At 38.8% G+C, this 16,647-nt stretch overlaps 1 protein-coding gene across 2 annotated transcripts in view; it reads left to right on the top strand.

Moving 5' to 3' along the window:
- The first annotated feature begins 240 nt into the window (after positions 1–240).
- Positions 241–16,647, top strand: part of MYPN (myopalladin) — a 72,541-nt gene continuing 56,134 nt past the window's right edge. The window contains exon 1 of one of the 2 annotated variants that reach the window (XM_008695942.1): positions 241–1,142. In XM_008695942.1, coding sequence (XP_008694164.1) covers positions 241–1,142 — 902 coding nt within the window. Of the gene's footprint in view, positions 1,143–11,924; positions 11,945–16,647 lie in introns of those variants that run through there. The other variant, XM_008695943.1, reaches the window with a different exon arrangement.

Genomic DNA, 16,647 nt, shown 5'->3' with positions numbered 1-16,647 from the left:
CTTAATAGAGTGGCTATCATCCATGTTTTTATTTTATATTTCAGGGCAATCTCATTCAGTTCCTCTTCATTTTACAATTTGAGGTTAATCTGTAAGTCTTTAATGTAAATTTGTAGAAGTATCAACATTAGGCAATTTTTTAATTTCAAACTTTAAGTTCTTAAAAATGCATCATGCTTATAGATCTGTTATTCTTTAGAAATGACCCAACTTTTTCTATTATTATTATTTTGTGACAGCATGCAAGACGACAGCATAGAAGCCTCTACTTCCATATCTCAGCTTCTAAGAGAGAGCTATTTAGCAGAAACGAGACATCGGGGAAACAATGAGAGGAGTCGAGCAGAACCTTCTTCCAACCCTTTTCATTTTGGCAATCCCTCTGGAGCTGCTGAAGGAGGAGGAGGCCAAGAAGACCTTCCAGATCTTTCGGCCTTCCTGAGCCAAGAAGAATTAGATGAAAGTGTCAATCTGGCGAGACTGGCCATCAATCACGATCCGTTAGAGAAAGCAGATGAAACTCAAGCTAGAAAACGTCTTCCATCTGAGCAGATGAAACACTCACCTAAATCAAGTTGTGACCCCAGCTTCTGTCAGGATAACTCTCGAGGTCCTACCAGCTCTAAAGAGAGCCCCCAGGAGGCAAAAAGACCACAGTATAGTTCTGAAACCCAGTCCAAAAAAGTATTCTTAAATAAGGCTGCCGATTTCATTGAAGAGCTGTCCTCCCTTTTCAAAGCCCATAGCTCCAAAAGGATTAGACCTCGTGCCTGCAAAAACCACAAGAGTAAATTGGAATCTCAAAACAAACTTACTCAGGAAAATAGCTCCAGTTTGTCAGATATCTCAGAAAGAAGAGAAAGATCTTCTGTTCCCATCCCTATCCCTGCAGATACTAGGGATAATGAAGTGAATCACGCCCTTGAAAGGCAGGAGGCTAAGAGGCGCGAAGCTGAGCAGGCTGCCAGTGAGGCAGCTGGTGGAGACACTACCCCCGGGTCTTCACCTTCATCTCTGTACTATGAAGAACCTCTGGGGCAACCTCCTCGGTTCACTCAAAAGTTACGGAGCAGAGAAGTTCCAGAAGGAACCAGAGTACAGTTGGATTGCATAGTGGTAGGAATCCCACCACCTCAAGTAAGGTAAAAAATATCCCATTAGTAATGTTTGGTAATTGCTTTCCAGCTATCCTGATCCTCTTAACTTTGTGTTGTAAGTATGTGGTTTCAAAAATTATATACTCCTTTTGAGAAAAAGTCAGAGTCTAAGGTAGCACTCTCCAAGAGAAATATAATATTAGTCATATTACGCAATTAAAATTTTTCAAGTAATCACATTTTCAAAAAGTAAAAAGAACTGGGTGAAATAAACTTCTAAAATGTGTATTTTTTTATCAATATATTAAAAGATTATCATTTCAACAGGTAATCAATATAAAAATTATTAACAAGATATCCAGGGTGAATTCTGCACTTACAACAGCACATCTCAATTTGACCGCCAAATTTTCCTAGGAAATACTCAATCTGCATTTAGATTTCATAGCATTTACAGTTGAAAAAGTAGCTTAACGCACTCAAGTTGTTCCAAACATACTTCGAAATTTCATAACAGCGAAATTATCAGTTTTTAAATTTAAATTAATTAAAATTAAATATAATTTGAGGGGCGCCTGGGTGGCACAGCGGTTAAGCGTCTGCCTTCGGCTCAGGGCGTGATCCTGGCATTATGGGATCGAGCCCCACATCAGGCTCCTCTGCTATGAGCCTGCTTCTTCCTCTCCCACTCCCCCTGCTTGTGTTCCCTCTCTTGCTGGCTGTCTCTATCTCTGTCAAATAAATAAATAAAATCTTTTAAAAAAATTTTTTTTAAATTAAATTAAATATAATTTGAAATTCAGGTCCTGGGTTGCACCAGCCACATTTCAAGTGCCCAATACCACATGTGGCCAGTGACTAAGATATTGGACAGCACAGGTCTGCAGCCTGAAGCTTAGAACAAGAACGTATTTAGGACCTATACTCAATGAATACTTGAGATATTTTTTTCAATTTTAAAGAAAGCCAAATGATAAAGACTAATAGAATAAAGATAGAATTATGTTGTAGCTAAGTAAGATCAATTTTAAGATTCATTTTACATATATTGTATGTATTATCAACTTTTTCATAGCAGCTTAATGAATACTATTCTCCCTAATGCCCAAGTCTTTCCCTAATATGGCTAATGAGTAGAGAGGATATTAATCTTTTACGTGCCTACGAGTTAGCTTTTCTTTGAAGCAAATGAAGCTTAAGCTTCAGGGCTCCTCATTTGCATAAGCTATGCCTAATTTTGTGGTCTTATTTCATTTCATTTTTTAAGGGGCCCTTCCACATTTATGAGCTTCAGGCCCCACAAAGCTGGATCCGGCCTCAGCCCCAGGGTGACATTTGTAAACTCTAATATTACAATGCAATAATATGTGAATAAAGTGCTTTAAGTGTGTTGCTTTTGTAGAGAATTACTGGTATTTAGAGTCCTGTAACAATCACTTTGCCTTCTTAACCATTTATTTACTAGTAGAATGATTTCATTACTATTTAACATTTATTCTAGGTGTGTAAACAGGGCTTTGTCTTTTTCTCACACATTATTCATATTATAGGACAGTAATAGTATTAATAATAATAGTTTTATTTATATTCACCTATTAATTCAAGAGATTCTAGCCCAAAGACATATTCATATACCGAATTTTGCTTTTCAAAGGCAACATAACACAATGTTAAATATTATTTCTACAATGACATATACACTACTATCCAGTTATCCAAATGAGCTCCTTGAGGGCAGGGATTCTCCTTTGTATCTTGAACACATTTGTATCTCTTTTGTATCTTTCTGGCCCATAGTAGTCATTAAGAAATGTTAAGTAAACTAATGCATAAAGAAACAGGAAAACAAGAAACTCAACTTCAATTTAAATCAGGAGTGAGTCATTTGGCCTAAGCTATGACAAAGGGTTGAAACTGTATGACACAGGGCAGTATCCACCCTTCTATTCTAAGTATGCCTGATGACACTCTCTAGGAGTCTGGTTGGTAATGCTGGTGAGATGTCATCACAGCACCATGATGGAAATCATTCAGTGACATCTGGTCAGTCTAAGTAAGCTGGTAAGTACTCAAGTTATAGTACAAACACAACTTAGATTAGTTTTGTCCAACCGACTAATTTCTGAACATAGAATGGACCCAAAAAACCCACAAAAACCAGATCAGATTATTCAGGACTGATTCTCCCCATTTCTTGACTGTGACAATCTCAGATACAAAAAAGAATTCAGGGGCGCCTGGGTGGCACAGCGGTTAAGCGTCTGCCTTCGGCTCAGGGCGTGATCCCGGCGTTATGGGATCGAGCCCCACATCAGGCTCCTCTGCTATGAGCCTGCCTCTTCCTCTCCTACTCCCCCTGCTTGTGTTCCCTCTCTTGCTGGCTGTCTCTATCTCTGTCAAATAAATAAATAATATCTTTAAAAAAAAAAAAAGAATTCAGTGTTCTTGTGAGAAAAATCAGCCAGGAAGAATTATAAAATACCCACTCCCCCCCAAAACAAAGTAATCTAGTGGTCACTCAGAAACTACTTAATCAACCAATTACAAATTTTTTTTAAAGATTTTATTTATTTATTTATTTGACAGAGAGAGAGAGAGAGCCAGCAAGAGAGGGAACACAAGCAGGGGAAGTGGGAGAGGAAGAAGCAGGCTCCTAGCAGAGGAGCCTGATGTGGGGCTCAATCCCAGAACGCCGGGATCACGCCCTGAGCCGAAGGCAGATGCTTAACGACTGCGCCATCCAGGCGCCCCAACCAATTACTAATTTAAAAGTGAAAAAAACGTACACAGCTTCTGTGTAGCAATACTAATTTTACCTGGAAGAATTTCTTTACTGATAGAATTCATGCCTGTATTCCAACCACTGGTTTGGTGCCAGGAAATTCCTAGGTATTCACTAAATATTTTCTGAATGAATCAGTACTTAATTTATGGCAGCAATTATATTACAAAAAAGTTGAGAATTTTCTATTAGCTGTCATTATTGTCCTAAGTCCAGAGTTTACATAACTCTAATTAATTGGACAGCAAATATATTTTTACTATGTGCTCTGCACTCTGACTATTGCAATAACAGAGACAGTATAGGATGTGTCTCTGCCCTCAAGGAGCTTGCGATTCTATCAAAGAAAACATCTAAATTTGTATAGTACAAAACCATAAGAACTATCAGGCTTCAGAGAAGAGATGGAAGACTAGAAAGATCAAAGAAGGCTTTACACATGTAGGATGAGAAGGAGTGAGAGGATTTAGGAAGAAATCTACTCATTCATTCATCCATTCATTCAACAAATACCTGTTGAATTACTAAAGTGACTCACTGGGAGTACAGAACAACTGTGAGCTATTGGAGATCAGGGACCTTGTTTTGAAACCAAGTCTACAACTATTCTGAGAGGGTAGCTCACAATGTAAAAGAGCAATCAGGCAGGCATATAATCGAAATGTCGCAATATCGTACTATAAGGGCTATAACAGGAGTATGTATAGAACACATCCGTGGCTCAGAGGAAGACGGGGTTATTTTGCCTAGAGTACAGGAGAAAGGAAGCATTCACAAAGAGGTGCCTTTAGTTTGAAGAGACCAAGGGTGGAGGAGGAAGCTAGTGCAAAGGTCTAAGGACAAGTGTTTTCAAGGAACTGCAAGTACTTGGCTATGTGAAGGACGTGGGGCAACAGGTGAGCAAAGACGAGAGAAAAGATTGAAGAAGTAGGCAGAGGGATGGGTCCTTTTAGGCCAGGTCAATTTAACATGCTCATATAAAGGCACAGATGCTGGAAGAGTACTATTTTTATATGACAGGGAAGAGACTGACCTAACCTGAAAAGATAGTAGCACCAGATGATTTTGCAGAGCCTTGAAAGCAAAACAGAATAGTTGAGACTTGGTTTCAAAGCCACCTGGAAACCATTTATAAGGTTGTGTATAGGGAAGTACCAAGATGAAAGGGAGCATTTAAGTAGAATTAGTCTGGAAGGATGAGATAGACTTGAAAAGAATGAAGCGAGTAGGCCGCTGAAGAAGCTGTGGAAGTTATCCCGGGCGTCAGATGCTCTGATCGGATTTGAATGGGGACAGTGGGAAAGCAGAGAAAAGCTGTGAGTAAGATTTAGAAGAAAAGAAATCAAGCCAAACTTGGTGGCTGACTGGATAGGAAGGATGAGTAAAAAACGTTAATCCACATGTTTGAAGCTGGGTACCTGAGAGAATATTGGGGTCACTAGCAAGGACTAAGAAAGTGGAAGAGTGACTAACTTACGGTGGAGGTTGATGATTTGAGTCTGAGGAGACCGAGGGACGATATCCAATAGGCAGTTGGTAAAGCAGGACTGAAGGTCAAATGAGAGCGTAGTGGAACTGGAGACATTCCAAGGAATGACCTGGACACTGGGAAATCTGGACACAATATCTCTGTAATTACAAAGGGACTATATATAAACAGGTAACACTTGGAACTAACTTCTACTAGTGCCAGAGAGGAGTAGTGTTCTCCAACATTCTTTTAGCAGTAACTCCTCCTCCCAGTTTTCTCCTGGCAATGAATCTGTTACATGTTATCCCAACACACACACACACACTTTTTTTTTTTTAAGATTTTATTTATTTATTTGACAGAGAGAGACAGCCAGCGAGAGAGGGAACACAAGCAGGGGGAGTGGGAGAGGAAGAAGCAGGCTCCCAGCGGAGAAGCCTGATGTGGGGCTCGATCTCCCCGTCCCCGACACACACACACTTTTTAAGGATAAAATTAGAGCCTTTGAGATTGAAGAGCATTGGGGCGGAAGAAGCCTGAAACTCCTGAGGCATCTCCACAGAACCCAGGAGCACAGCTTTTGATCCAGAGAATACCTTACAAAAATAATAATGAGACATTTTGGTTTGCCACATAGGAACGTGGCAGTCCATCAGAAAAGTACCCTTTTCACTGTTTTTGCAAGAAAATGTAATAAGCGAACTTGGCAACCGAAGGCTCCCCTTGTATCTGGTCGCCCCTCTGTGTAACCAGTATGCTCTCCATGCTCTTGTAACTCTGGTTTAGCAAATTGAAAAATCGTTTTTGGCGTATTTGTTGATTTCCAAGTTAATCGGGCAGAAATTGCTTTGTGTTGTAGAGGGGAGATCCTACATCGCTGAAGGCAGCGTTTTGGAAAAGTTTGTTCATCTTGGACGTGGCTTCGCTGGAGGAAGTGCCTTAGAAAATGAAACATATTCATGCATTACCCACAGAGGAAAGAGTCTGTAGGAATTCACGGCAAATGGCTGTGATCCCTTTTTGTATCCTGCCTTCAAATTCTTTTCCCAGGAATGTGCAGCTGGGTCACACTAAGTATGTTTGCTTGTACGCAACCTTTTGAAATGGCACAAATTTACCCTTTACAGGCATCAGTGCCTGCTTTGGCTGTTTAGTTTTGCTATTGTTACTTCTGGACAGTAGCCTGCAAATGACATGCTCAGGAAATAAATTAGTTACAAAGACAAAGGATATTTGAAATGGCACAGGGGAACTATAAAAATATAATTATAAAAAATTAGATATGATAGATAGTCTAAAATATTATACAAATATTTTGAAATATTACATTATTTAGGGGCTTTTTCTTCTACCTTTTGGGAAAATCTAGATGCCTTCATTCATTCATTTATCTAACCAATAGTAAATGCCTACTATGTGCCATGTATTGTTATAGGCACTAAGATTAAAACAGCAACAACTAGAAAAAAAATTCCTGCCTTCATGAAGCTTAGGGTCTAGTAAGGAACATAGACAATAAACAAAAATTCCCCAAGTTATTATGTAAGTACAATTGTGATAAATGTGACAGAAGAGGGTGCATATAGTAAAGGCACCAAACTTCGTAGGTAGGCTGGGGAAGGTTTTCTTAAAAAGTGGTATTTAAGCTGAGAAATAAAAGATCCCTAGGAGTTAGCCCAGCAAAGTGGGGCTTGGGGAAAATTGTGTCAGGGTGAGGGAATAGCAAATTTGAAGCTCTTAAGACTGCAAGACCATTGCTGACTTTAAGGAATTGAAGGGACTAACGTCACCAGAACACAGAGTGAGGAGGAAGTGGTTTGAGATCAGTCCAGAGAGGGGGCAGGGTCTTCCTTTTGAGTGCCTCCTAGAATCTGCTGCTCGAAGTGGGTTCCTGGACCAGCTGGTCAGCATCATCTGGCACCTCGGTGAATATGCAGGTTTGCAGGCTCCACCTTATAGCTACCGAATCAGGATCTCTAAAAGTGAGGCCCAAACATCTGTGTTGTAACAAACTGCTGTTTGCCGCTGTGCTGAGAATGTTTGCAGTTTCTTCGGAGACTTCCTCAGCGGGAGGGCCCTTCCCCACACTCTGTCCCTTGACCCAGATGTTGCGATCTCCAGGTAACTTTTTAGTACCGGCTCCTCAGTTCTCACTCCCACAGTACACTCCTTCCACTCTCTGCTGGAATCCCCTCACCCTTGTAGGTGGTTCTTTGAGGCGAGTTCTGTTTTGAGATGGAACACCAGGCTAGTTTCTGTGGTGTCCACTCGGCCCATGGGAAAACCCACATCTTTGCCCCGTGAACTTTGGAAATGTAGGCTGCTTCCACTGAAGCCCTCTCTCTTGTCCTTCCCTCTTGGGCAATACTAAAGTTCTTTTCACCTTAAAAGTTTCTGAGGCAAGAATTGGGTATAAGCCTCTGTACGCCCCCAGACTCCAGAGGCTATAAGTCAAGCTCTCCAAGGGCTTCTATAGAAGTTCTTGCCATTGCCTAACAGCTTTCTTTAATCAGTCTCTTGACTTCACATATACTCCCAAAGTGGACACAGATCACCAGACTGAATTGTCTGAACCATCTTCTAAAGCATATTTTGAATAGATACTGAAGAATGTGTGTGTGTGTGTGTGTGTGTGTGTGTGTGTTCATGGGATAAGAATAATAGCACAAATATCTTGTGCCCACATTACCATTATTTTTAAGACTGCTGTCTTCCTAATCCAATCCCTTCCTCCCCTCTCAGAAGTCACCACTAGCTCAAATCTTGTGTTTTGTCTTTAAATTTTTCTTAACATTTTTTCTTCATAGTTTTACAACATATTTTTACGTCCCTAAACAATATTGGTATGGAAGTATTTACAAGTGAAATGACACAAAATCCTAGACTTACATTAAAATAATTCAAGGTGGGGAAAAAGGGGAGAATATAAAAGAAATACATTTGCCATTTGTTGATAAGGTATTGAAGTTAAGAGATATGTGGATGGTGGTTCATTATACAGTATCTCTACTTTGTGTATGTTTGACAGTTTCCATAATAAAAAGTTTTTTTTAAATATTAGTGAAATTTACATATTTTAAATTTTTTATGTAAGTGGAATCATGATGTTTATATTCTTCTGCTGCTTGAATTTTTTTCTCCCAAAACTATATCCATGATGTTGCATGTAATTCTAATTCACGCATTTTCATCGCTATATAGCATTTCACCGTAAGGTTAGGGGATTGTATTGTTGATGTACATTTGGTTTGTTTCTAGTTTTTTTTCCTAGTACGAACAATCTTATTATAAACATCCTAGGCATGGAATTGCCTTTTACATAAAATAAAACATACAATAATGTTTAGGGGCACCTCGGTGGCTCTGTCAGTTGTTCACCTGATTCTTGGTTTCAGCTCAGGTCATGATCTCAGGGTTGTGAGATGGAGCCCCAAGTTGGGCTCTGCACTCAGCAGGGAGTCACCCTGAGATTCTCTCTTTCCCTTTCCCTCTGCCCCTACTCCTTACTCATTCCCTCCCTCTCTCTCTCAAAATAAATAAATAAGTCTTTTTAAAAAATAAAATAAAATATTGAGGTTTCATATTCAGGAACATAATATATTTCTCCATCTATTTAGATTACCTAAATAATAAGCCTAAATAATTTTTTCTCTGAGTCTTACAACTCCTTGGCTAGATTTATCCATAAGTACCTCATTTTCATACTGTATAAATGATAGCTTTTTAAAAAAATTACATTCTATGCTTGTTATACAGAGAAATGCAATCCACTTTCGTATCTATTTTTTTCTTTTTTTAAATTTAAATTCAATTAGCCAACATATAACACATCATTAGTTTCAGATATAGTGTTCAATAATTTATCACTTGCATATAACACCCAGCACTCATCACATCATGTGCCCTCCTTAATGCCCATTACCCAGTTACCCCATCCCCCCCACCCACCTGAATATTGGTTTTTCTAACCAACAATCTTGCTACATTCTAGAGCTTTTCTATAGATTTTGGTGTTCTTCCTTTCCAGTCCTGTATCTTATATTTCATTTTCATGACTTATTGAACTGGCTAAGCCCTCCAGTACAATGTCAAAAAGAAATGGTGACACTGGGTATTCTAGTCTTATTTAGAATCTTAAAAGGAATACTTTCCATTTTTCACTCTTACATAAGATTTTGTTGTAGGTTTCTTTTGTTTAGGAAGATTAAGATTTGTTTTAAATCATGAGTGGATGCTGAATGTTATAAAACATTTTTCTGCATCTTTTGAGATCATTATATGATTTTTTCCTTTTATTCTTTTGATGTGGTAAAGAATATTGATTTTATAATGTTAAGCCAAACTTGAATTCTTGGGATAAACAAAATCAACACCATCAAAGTGGTTTGTATAGAAAAATTTATTCTGAAAGATTAACATAGTAAACAGAAGAAAAGAAAAAATTATACTTTAAAATACACAATATTGCAAAGATTCAAGTACATTGCATCAACAAAACTAAAAAATTTGATATGTTCATTTGTTCATTTACTCAATAAAAATTCACTCAGCCCTCACTATGCTTCTGGAACTATTCAAGGCACTTGAAATTCATTAGTAAATAAAGCAGTTTCCTGCCATATTCTGTTCTAGTTGAAGTGAAGGAAATAGATGATAAACAGTAAATTTTATAAATAAGTATATTGTGTAGTAATTTAGTAATAAGTAGTATGAGAAAAAGAAAAGGTAAGAATTCTAGAAGGAGACAATAAGAAGTTTCCAGTCAACCCTATGCAAAGTAATTTACTCCTTTAAAAAATTATTTTAGGAATTGTTTTCATTTTCACTTTATTAATCCTCACTTTGTTCTTAAAATTGGCTAGGTCTTGATATCTTGATATTAACCAAGTGCTTATTTATGTTTCTCTTAAGTTACCAAGAAGTTTCCACGTGGAAGAACTCAGTAAATTTTAATAAAATTTCAAGTAGAGTCTTATCCTCTCCCTTGTACTCCCACAGCCCCATGATTGAAATACAGCCACTGGTCATGAACACTTAAGTTTGTTAACTCAGCAGCAAACGGGACATACAGAACACCGAATTGTGTTGCAAAATCTAACGTAATTTTGAGTTTTGTTAGAAAACGTCTACTGTTATCTTACTGTCCCATATACTCCAGAGTCCAGTGCATTCTGCCTAGGGAAGAGTCACTCTAATGCTTGGAGAGAGCTAAGGATGTCACGAAGTAAATATACTACTTCTGTTTTAGGCCCTACACCCTTCACGTCGGATATCAGGCAGTGTTAGACTAAGCTGGTTAAAGGCAATTCAAGGAAAGTTCTTTTTTAGCCTCCAAACCTTCTTTTTTTTTTTTTAAAGATTTTATTTATTTATTTGACAGAGAGAGAGAGACAGCCAGCGAGAGAGGGAACACAAGCAGGGGGAGTGGGAGAGGAAGAAGCAGGCTCATAGCGGAGGATCCTGATGTGGGGCTCGATCCCAGAACGCCGGGATCACGCCCTGAGCCGAAGGCAGACGCCTAACGACTGCATCACCCAGGCGCCCCATAGCCTCCAAACCTTCTTGAAAATTAAAAACAAAACAAGCTTGAGACTCTAATAATCCTAATTTGAATTCATTCATTTAACATCCATACAGCAAACATCTCTTGGAGCAGCTCTGATATGCCATACACTGTGCTAGGAACCAGATAAACAAGTGATAAAAGAAACAAACATGATTATCTCCTTCCGGTGGTGTTTCCTGTTCGTAAGGGAGAGAAATATTAAACAAATAAACGTACAAGCCACTGTATAATTTAAGTGATAGGTCAGGAAAGGAAACAAACATGGAGAGGCAAGAATAGGAGGTAGGTAGGGACATTGGAAAGGCTGGGGCAGGGCTTAAGAAATGCTCTGAGTAATCGTTCTTTTAATGAGCATTATTGCTGGTGAGTCAGAATAACACATTCAAATTACATTTAGAAGTCGTTAATGTGCTAAAGCAATGAGTCATAACATTTATCCAATCCATATTTTTAATAAAATAGTAACCTAACAGCAGTAACCAAAAATCCAGTTAAATCTGGAAAATGTGTCTCTTCAAGTGTCTTCATTCCCAGGCTTGGTAGCCGGCCAAACCAGCAGATCTGGCAAGCTATCCTCAGTGCACGAAAGCCGGGTCCTTCTTTTTCAGTTAGACCTGCCCTATTTTCCCAGATCACTGACTCATTTCTGCTGCGCCATGAATCACGTCTGGCACCACTGTCATTCTGTGTCATGAGGGTTTGGCGGTCTAAAACACGCACCTTGGGCAGGGCACTCCTGTGAAGACGTTTGAAGAGGGTGTTTTCCTCCTTATCTTCTAAAGTCTTGAGGGGAGCTGGATACATTTTAATACTTTTTGAGAAGGCAGCCTGACCAGTGCGCTATTTCTGAGTGGGTCACAGTGTTAAAGTCAGAGTGACGGTTACTGATTGTTTTTTGGGACGGGCTGAAGCTATCCTGCCATCTGAGTAGGACAAAAACGCTTCTGACAGAGAGTTTGGGCATTTGAATCATTCCACTTATCGCGTTCCGGCTTCCAATTGCTCTAGATGTTTCCACTCTCATTTTGGTAAAGAAGAAAAACATTAACTAAGGAAGTGAGATAACCTTATAATGTTTATATAAGGGAAGGGATTTGTTTATTTGTTTTGAAACAATTATTTCTATTTGCTTTATCAAATTAATACAGGTACAGTGCTGAAAAAGTCAAATAACATTAAAGAATAGAGCAGTTTCCTATCTCTTTACCTCTAGATTTCTAAATCATACTCCAGTCGTTTTCATACTTTTTGTTCTCAGGACCCTTTTACAGTCTTAAGAGTTATTGAGGCCCCAAAGAGGTTTTGTCTATGTGAGTTACATCTATAATTATCATATTAGAAATGAAAACTGTTTTAAATAGGTATTTCTTATTCTTTTTTAAATAACAATAATGAACATGCTAATAGAAATTATTTTATGAAAAATAACTGTATTTTCTTTGAAAAAATGTAGTGAGGAGAGTGTCATTCTGTTACATTTCTTGCAAATCTCTGTCGTGGCTGCCTAAGCAGAAGACCGCTAGATTTCTCGTATTTGTTCCTGCCTTCAGTTTGTGGTACTATGTTGGTTGGGTTGAAGTAAATTTTAAAATCTGGCCTTATACATTCAGTTGGAAAAAGGAGGAATATTTCAATAGGCTTTTCAGGTAATGCGGTTATTCCCGTTTGGCACTACATCAACATTCAGCTAGCGGTAGTTTCTTAAACGTCAGTTGCAATGTGAAATCAACCATACCAATGAACTTTTGTACTCTGCTCTACTAAAACCCTTCGTTCATCTTGAACTTTCAATGGCTAATATCATGCATTGGTAATCTGGAAAATGAGTAATGCAGATTTTCCGAATGTTGACACATTTTATTATTTAATATTTTAAAAAATGTATTGATACCATCATTTGATTTTATCAAAAATCTTTAAGTATTGGGAAGCCCTAAATTCACAGTGGGGGATACAAGTTTTCCAAAACTTTAATTTTTCCTTGAAAACTCCAATATTTTCTCTGGCAACAAAGGTATCAGCTATTTTTACTTGAAACAACAGGTTTATTTCATTCATTTGTGAGAAAACATCTGCCAGGTACCCAAGTCTGAATAACCATAATTTGTCAGTTGTTCTTTCAAGTTAAAATATTGTTCCATGCATTTAATGCTTAGTTCAACTCAAAAAATTACACAAGTGCTCTTCCATATCCTGGAGAAATGCTTTATGTTGCTTCCCATTTCACCACTCAGAATGTTAAAAAGATATGGGCTCAAGGTTGAGATTTAATAGAAGTAATGATTCGTACTGCTTCACTGAGGATATTTTTAAGTGAAACTGAAATTTTTTTAACTGTGAGTATGGAGGTGAGGAACACAGTGACCACAAGTCAATTTTTGCCCGTGCCCTAATTCGTGCTGCTGGAGCACCAGCAGTTTTACCCACTGTGGCTTTTGCACCATCAGTGTAAATGTCAACACAGTGGAAAGGCAAATGATATTTTAATATTATATAAAAATAGCTTTGTCTTCACAGAATGTGAACTACACCTTGAGAACTGTAATGCGCTTGTACCACAATTGCTTGGCACAGATGTTAACTATTTTCTATTGACTGTTCCAGAAGATGGGGGTTCAGCACGCCTTTACTCAACCAGCACCTCTGTTTTTTCACTGCCTCAATGTAATCATATCACAATGTTGTTTAAAAAATATTTTATGTGGGGCACTTGGGTGGCTCAGTTGATTAAGCGACTGACTCTTGATTTCAGCTCAGGTCCTGATCTCATCTGGCCCACTTGCACACTCTCTCTTTCTATCAAAAAAAAAAAGTTAATATTTACTTTCTTCTTACTATGTAAGTATTATTCACTGACAACCCAGGTAGGGTAAAATGAATGTTTTGTTGCTTGTACACTGTTTGTTTGTTTGTTTGTTTGTTTGTTTTGGCCTGGAGTCGATTCCTGTCTTTTTTTTTTTTTTATGTGCTTAGTTCTGTGGTTCTATCACAAATTTGTCTCAATTCTCCAATAAATTTACAAAGTGTCTCCTAAATATTCCGTTTCATACAGTTGAGCCATTAGGTCCATTTGTTCTAATATGGAGCAGCTGCTTACGCAGCCAGCAACTCAGCCTTCATCCCAGCACATCCCCTAACTTTCGGAAGACAGGATGTGACCTGCCATGGGGATCCCAATGCTTATTTCCCGAACTTGAAGTCAATTACCCTATTTTAAGTTCTCTTCCCTGTTATTCATGTGTTTCCACACCCCAAACTCCTGTCTCCAAATTCTGAAACCTATAGGGCTGTGCGGTACAAATTGGCTTCTTTCAATGACATCCCCAAACAGGCACTTGATTTTCAGATTCCTCGACTCTCCTGGCTCCTCAATCAGCCTTCCTCCTTCCAAAAGTTCTTGAGGTCTCAGTTCTACTCTTGTCTCCCTTCTCATTCTTTTGGTTCTTGTGCCTTTATACCTTTTAAAAATTCCTTTATTGTCATTTTAGGGGCACTTCGGGAGAGGAGTAAAGATAAAGACGTGCTTAATCCATCACATTTGACTGGATGTTCACTGTATTTAGGACGACACATGCTCTGAGGGTTTGTTCAGATAAGCTCCTCAGGGTCTTTTTCTTTTTAAGATTTTATTTATTTATTTATTTGAGAGACAGAGAGAGGGCATGAGCTAGGGGAGGGGCAGAGGGAGAAGGAGAAGCAGATGCCCCACCATGCAGGGAGCTCGACAACGCGGGGCTGGATCCCAGGACCCTGAGATCATGACTTGAGCCGAAGGCAGGCACTTCACTGACTGAGACACCCAAGTGCCCCGTAAGATCCTTGGGGTCTTATTGAGATTTATGCCTTGGAGATTTATGAACCCATTTCAGCAGCCACATCTAACACTGTCACAGCAGATCAAAAACTGGCCTAGAATTTGATGAATTTTTAATAACAAAATTCTTACAAAATATTAACTATCAATTCTTTCTATCATTTGGTCTTTCAACAAATCCAACACATATTTTCTGAATATCTACCATGTGTCAGGGCACTGTTGTAGGTGTTGGCATTACAGTGGTGAATAAAACTAATAAGGTTCTGTCATGGACACTTTACAATCCGGTGGTGGGGGGGGGTGGACACAAACAATGCAAAGTGAACTGATTTCAGATAACAAGTACTGTGAAGATAACAAAAGAGGGTAGTATGATAGAGTGACTGAGGATAAGGGGACTGCATTAGGGGAGGATGGTCAGGGAAGGCCTCCCCAAGGATGTGACATTTGAGCTGAGGCCTGCCTGACTGATGAGAAGGACCTGTTGGGGAAAGGTCTGGGGAATAAGATTTCAGGAAGAAAAAAAAAAAAAAAAAAGATTTCAGGAAGAAAAAAATCCTAACGTGGAGAATATTTTAATGTGTTTGCGAAGTAGAAAAAAGATCGATGTGGTTAGAACATAGTGAAGGAGGTATCCAGAAGTCAGGGCTGGAAAGACGGATTGGGAGGCAATCCCAAATAGAGGTGATAATTGAGATTATGGGATGAGATAAGATGGCCAACGGAGAGAATATACAGAGAACTGTACAAGAGCACATGAAGTGGTTCCCTACCTTCAAAGAATTTACGATCTGGTGAAATTGGTGGAAGAAGACAAATCCCCCAAATCGAGAATAACAAAGACAGTGTATCATCAAGCCTTGCATGACATAGTACAGGTTTAAAAAAAAAAAAAAGTGAAGTTAAAAAAGTAAGTTAAGTTAGAAAAGGTAACAGTCATCAAGAATTGATGGTAAAAGGTCTTTTGTATAGGAGGTGATATCTGAGCCAAACTGATGGATGAGTTACCTTTACAGCAGAGGAAGAGAATCTCAGATAGAAAAACATGAGCAGAGACTTGAATGTTGGGGTAAATATGATGTATTTATGCAAGAGTAGAGAACAGCTTGACTGTTGAGAAGTAGTTGAGTGGGTGAATTTGCTTTGGAATCTTGCTTAATCAATAGTGGGAGGGAGGAATTAAAACACTGAATGGCTGGATCTGAAATTACGGTAAAGATTAGCAATTGCCAGGACTCCTTAATTTTTGACATTGAATAGTGGTAACACCTCCCCACTTTTTATTATGATGTTGATGAATAATTATTATTTCAAGAAATGAAAACAATATAAAAGGGGTACAGTGAGATATCTTGCTCCTATCTGTCTTCATCTGCCTTATTTCCCCTCCTTCCCCATAGGGAGCCACTTTCGATTTTCGTTTAGATCTTTATGCAAATGCAAATAGCATGATTATACCTTATTTTTTGTCCCCTGAGTTAGTTTCCTTGGGCTATTGTAACAAGGTGCCACAAACTGGGTAAAATAAACTCTCAGTTTTAGAGGTTAGAAGTCCAAAACCAATGTGTCACCAGGGCCATGCTCTGAGACTCTGGGCAGACTCCTTTCTTGTCTCTTCTAGCTCATGGTGGTGCCTGTCAGTTCCTGGCTCGCAACTGCCTCAGTCCAATCCCTGCCTCTGCCATCACATGCCATTTTCTCTGTGTGTCTCTGTCTTCACATAGGGTTTTCCTCTTCTTAAGGAACCCATTCACACTGGATTAGGACCCATCCTAGTAATTTCACTGTAACTTGATTATGTCTGCTGAGACCCTATTTCCAAATAAGGTCATATTCACCAGTACTGGCATTTAGGCTTCAACATATCCTTTGGGGAAAGATTATTCAGCCCCAACAACCCACATATTTTACACC

This window comes from Ursus maritimus, unplaced genomic scaffold, assembly GCF_017311325.1.
Source record: "Ursus maritimus isolate PB19 unplaced genomic scaffold, ASM1731132v1 scaffold_7, whole genome shotgun sequence".
NCBI lineage: Eukaryota > Metazoa > Chordata > Mammalia > Carnivora > Ursidae > Ursus > Ursus maritimus.
Note: the sequence above shows the minus strand (reverse complement) of the source record. Positions and strands in the feature narration are given on the sequence as shown.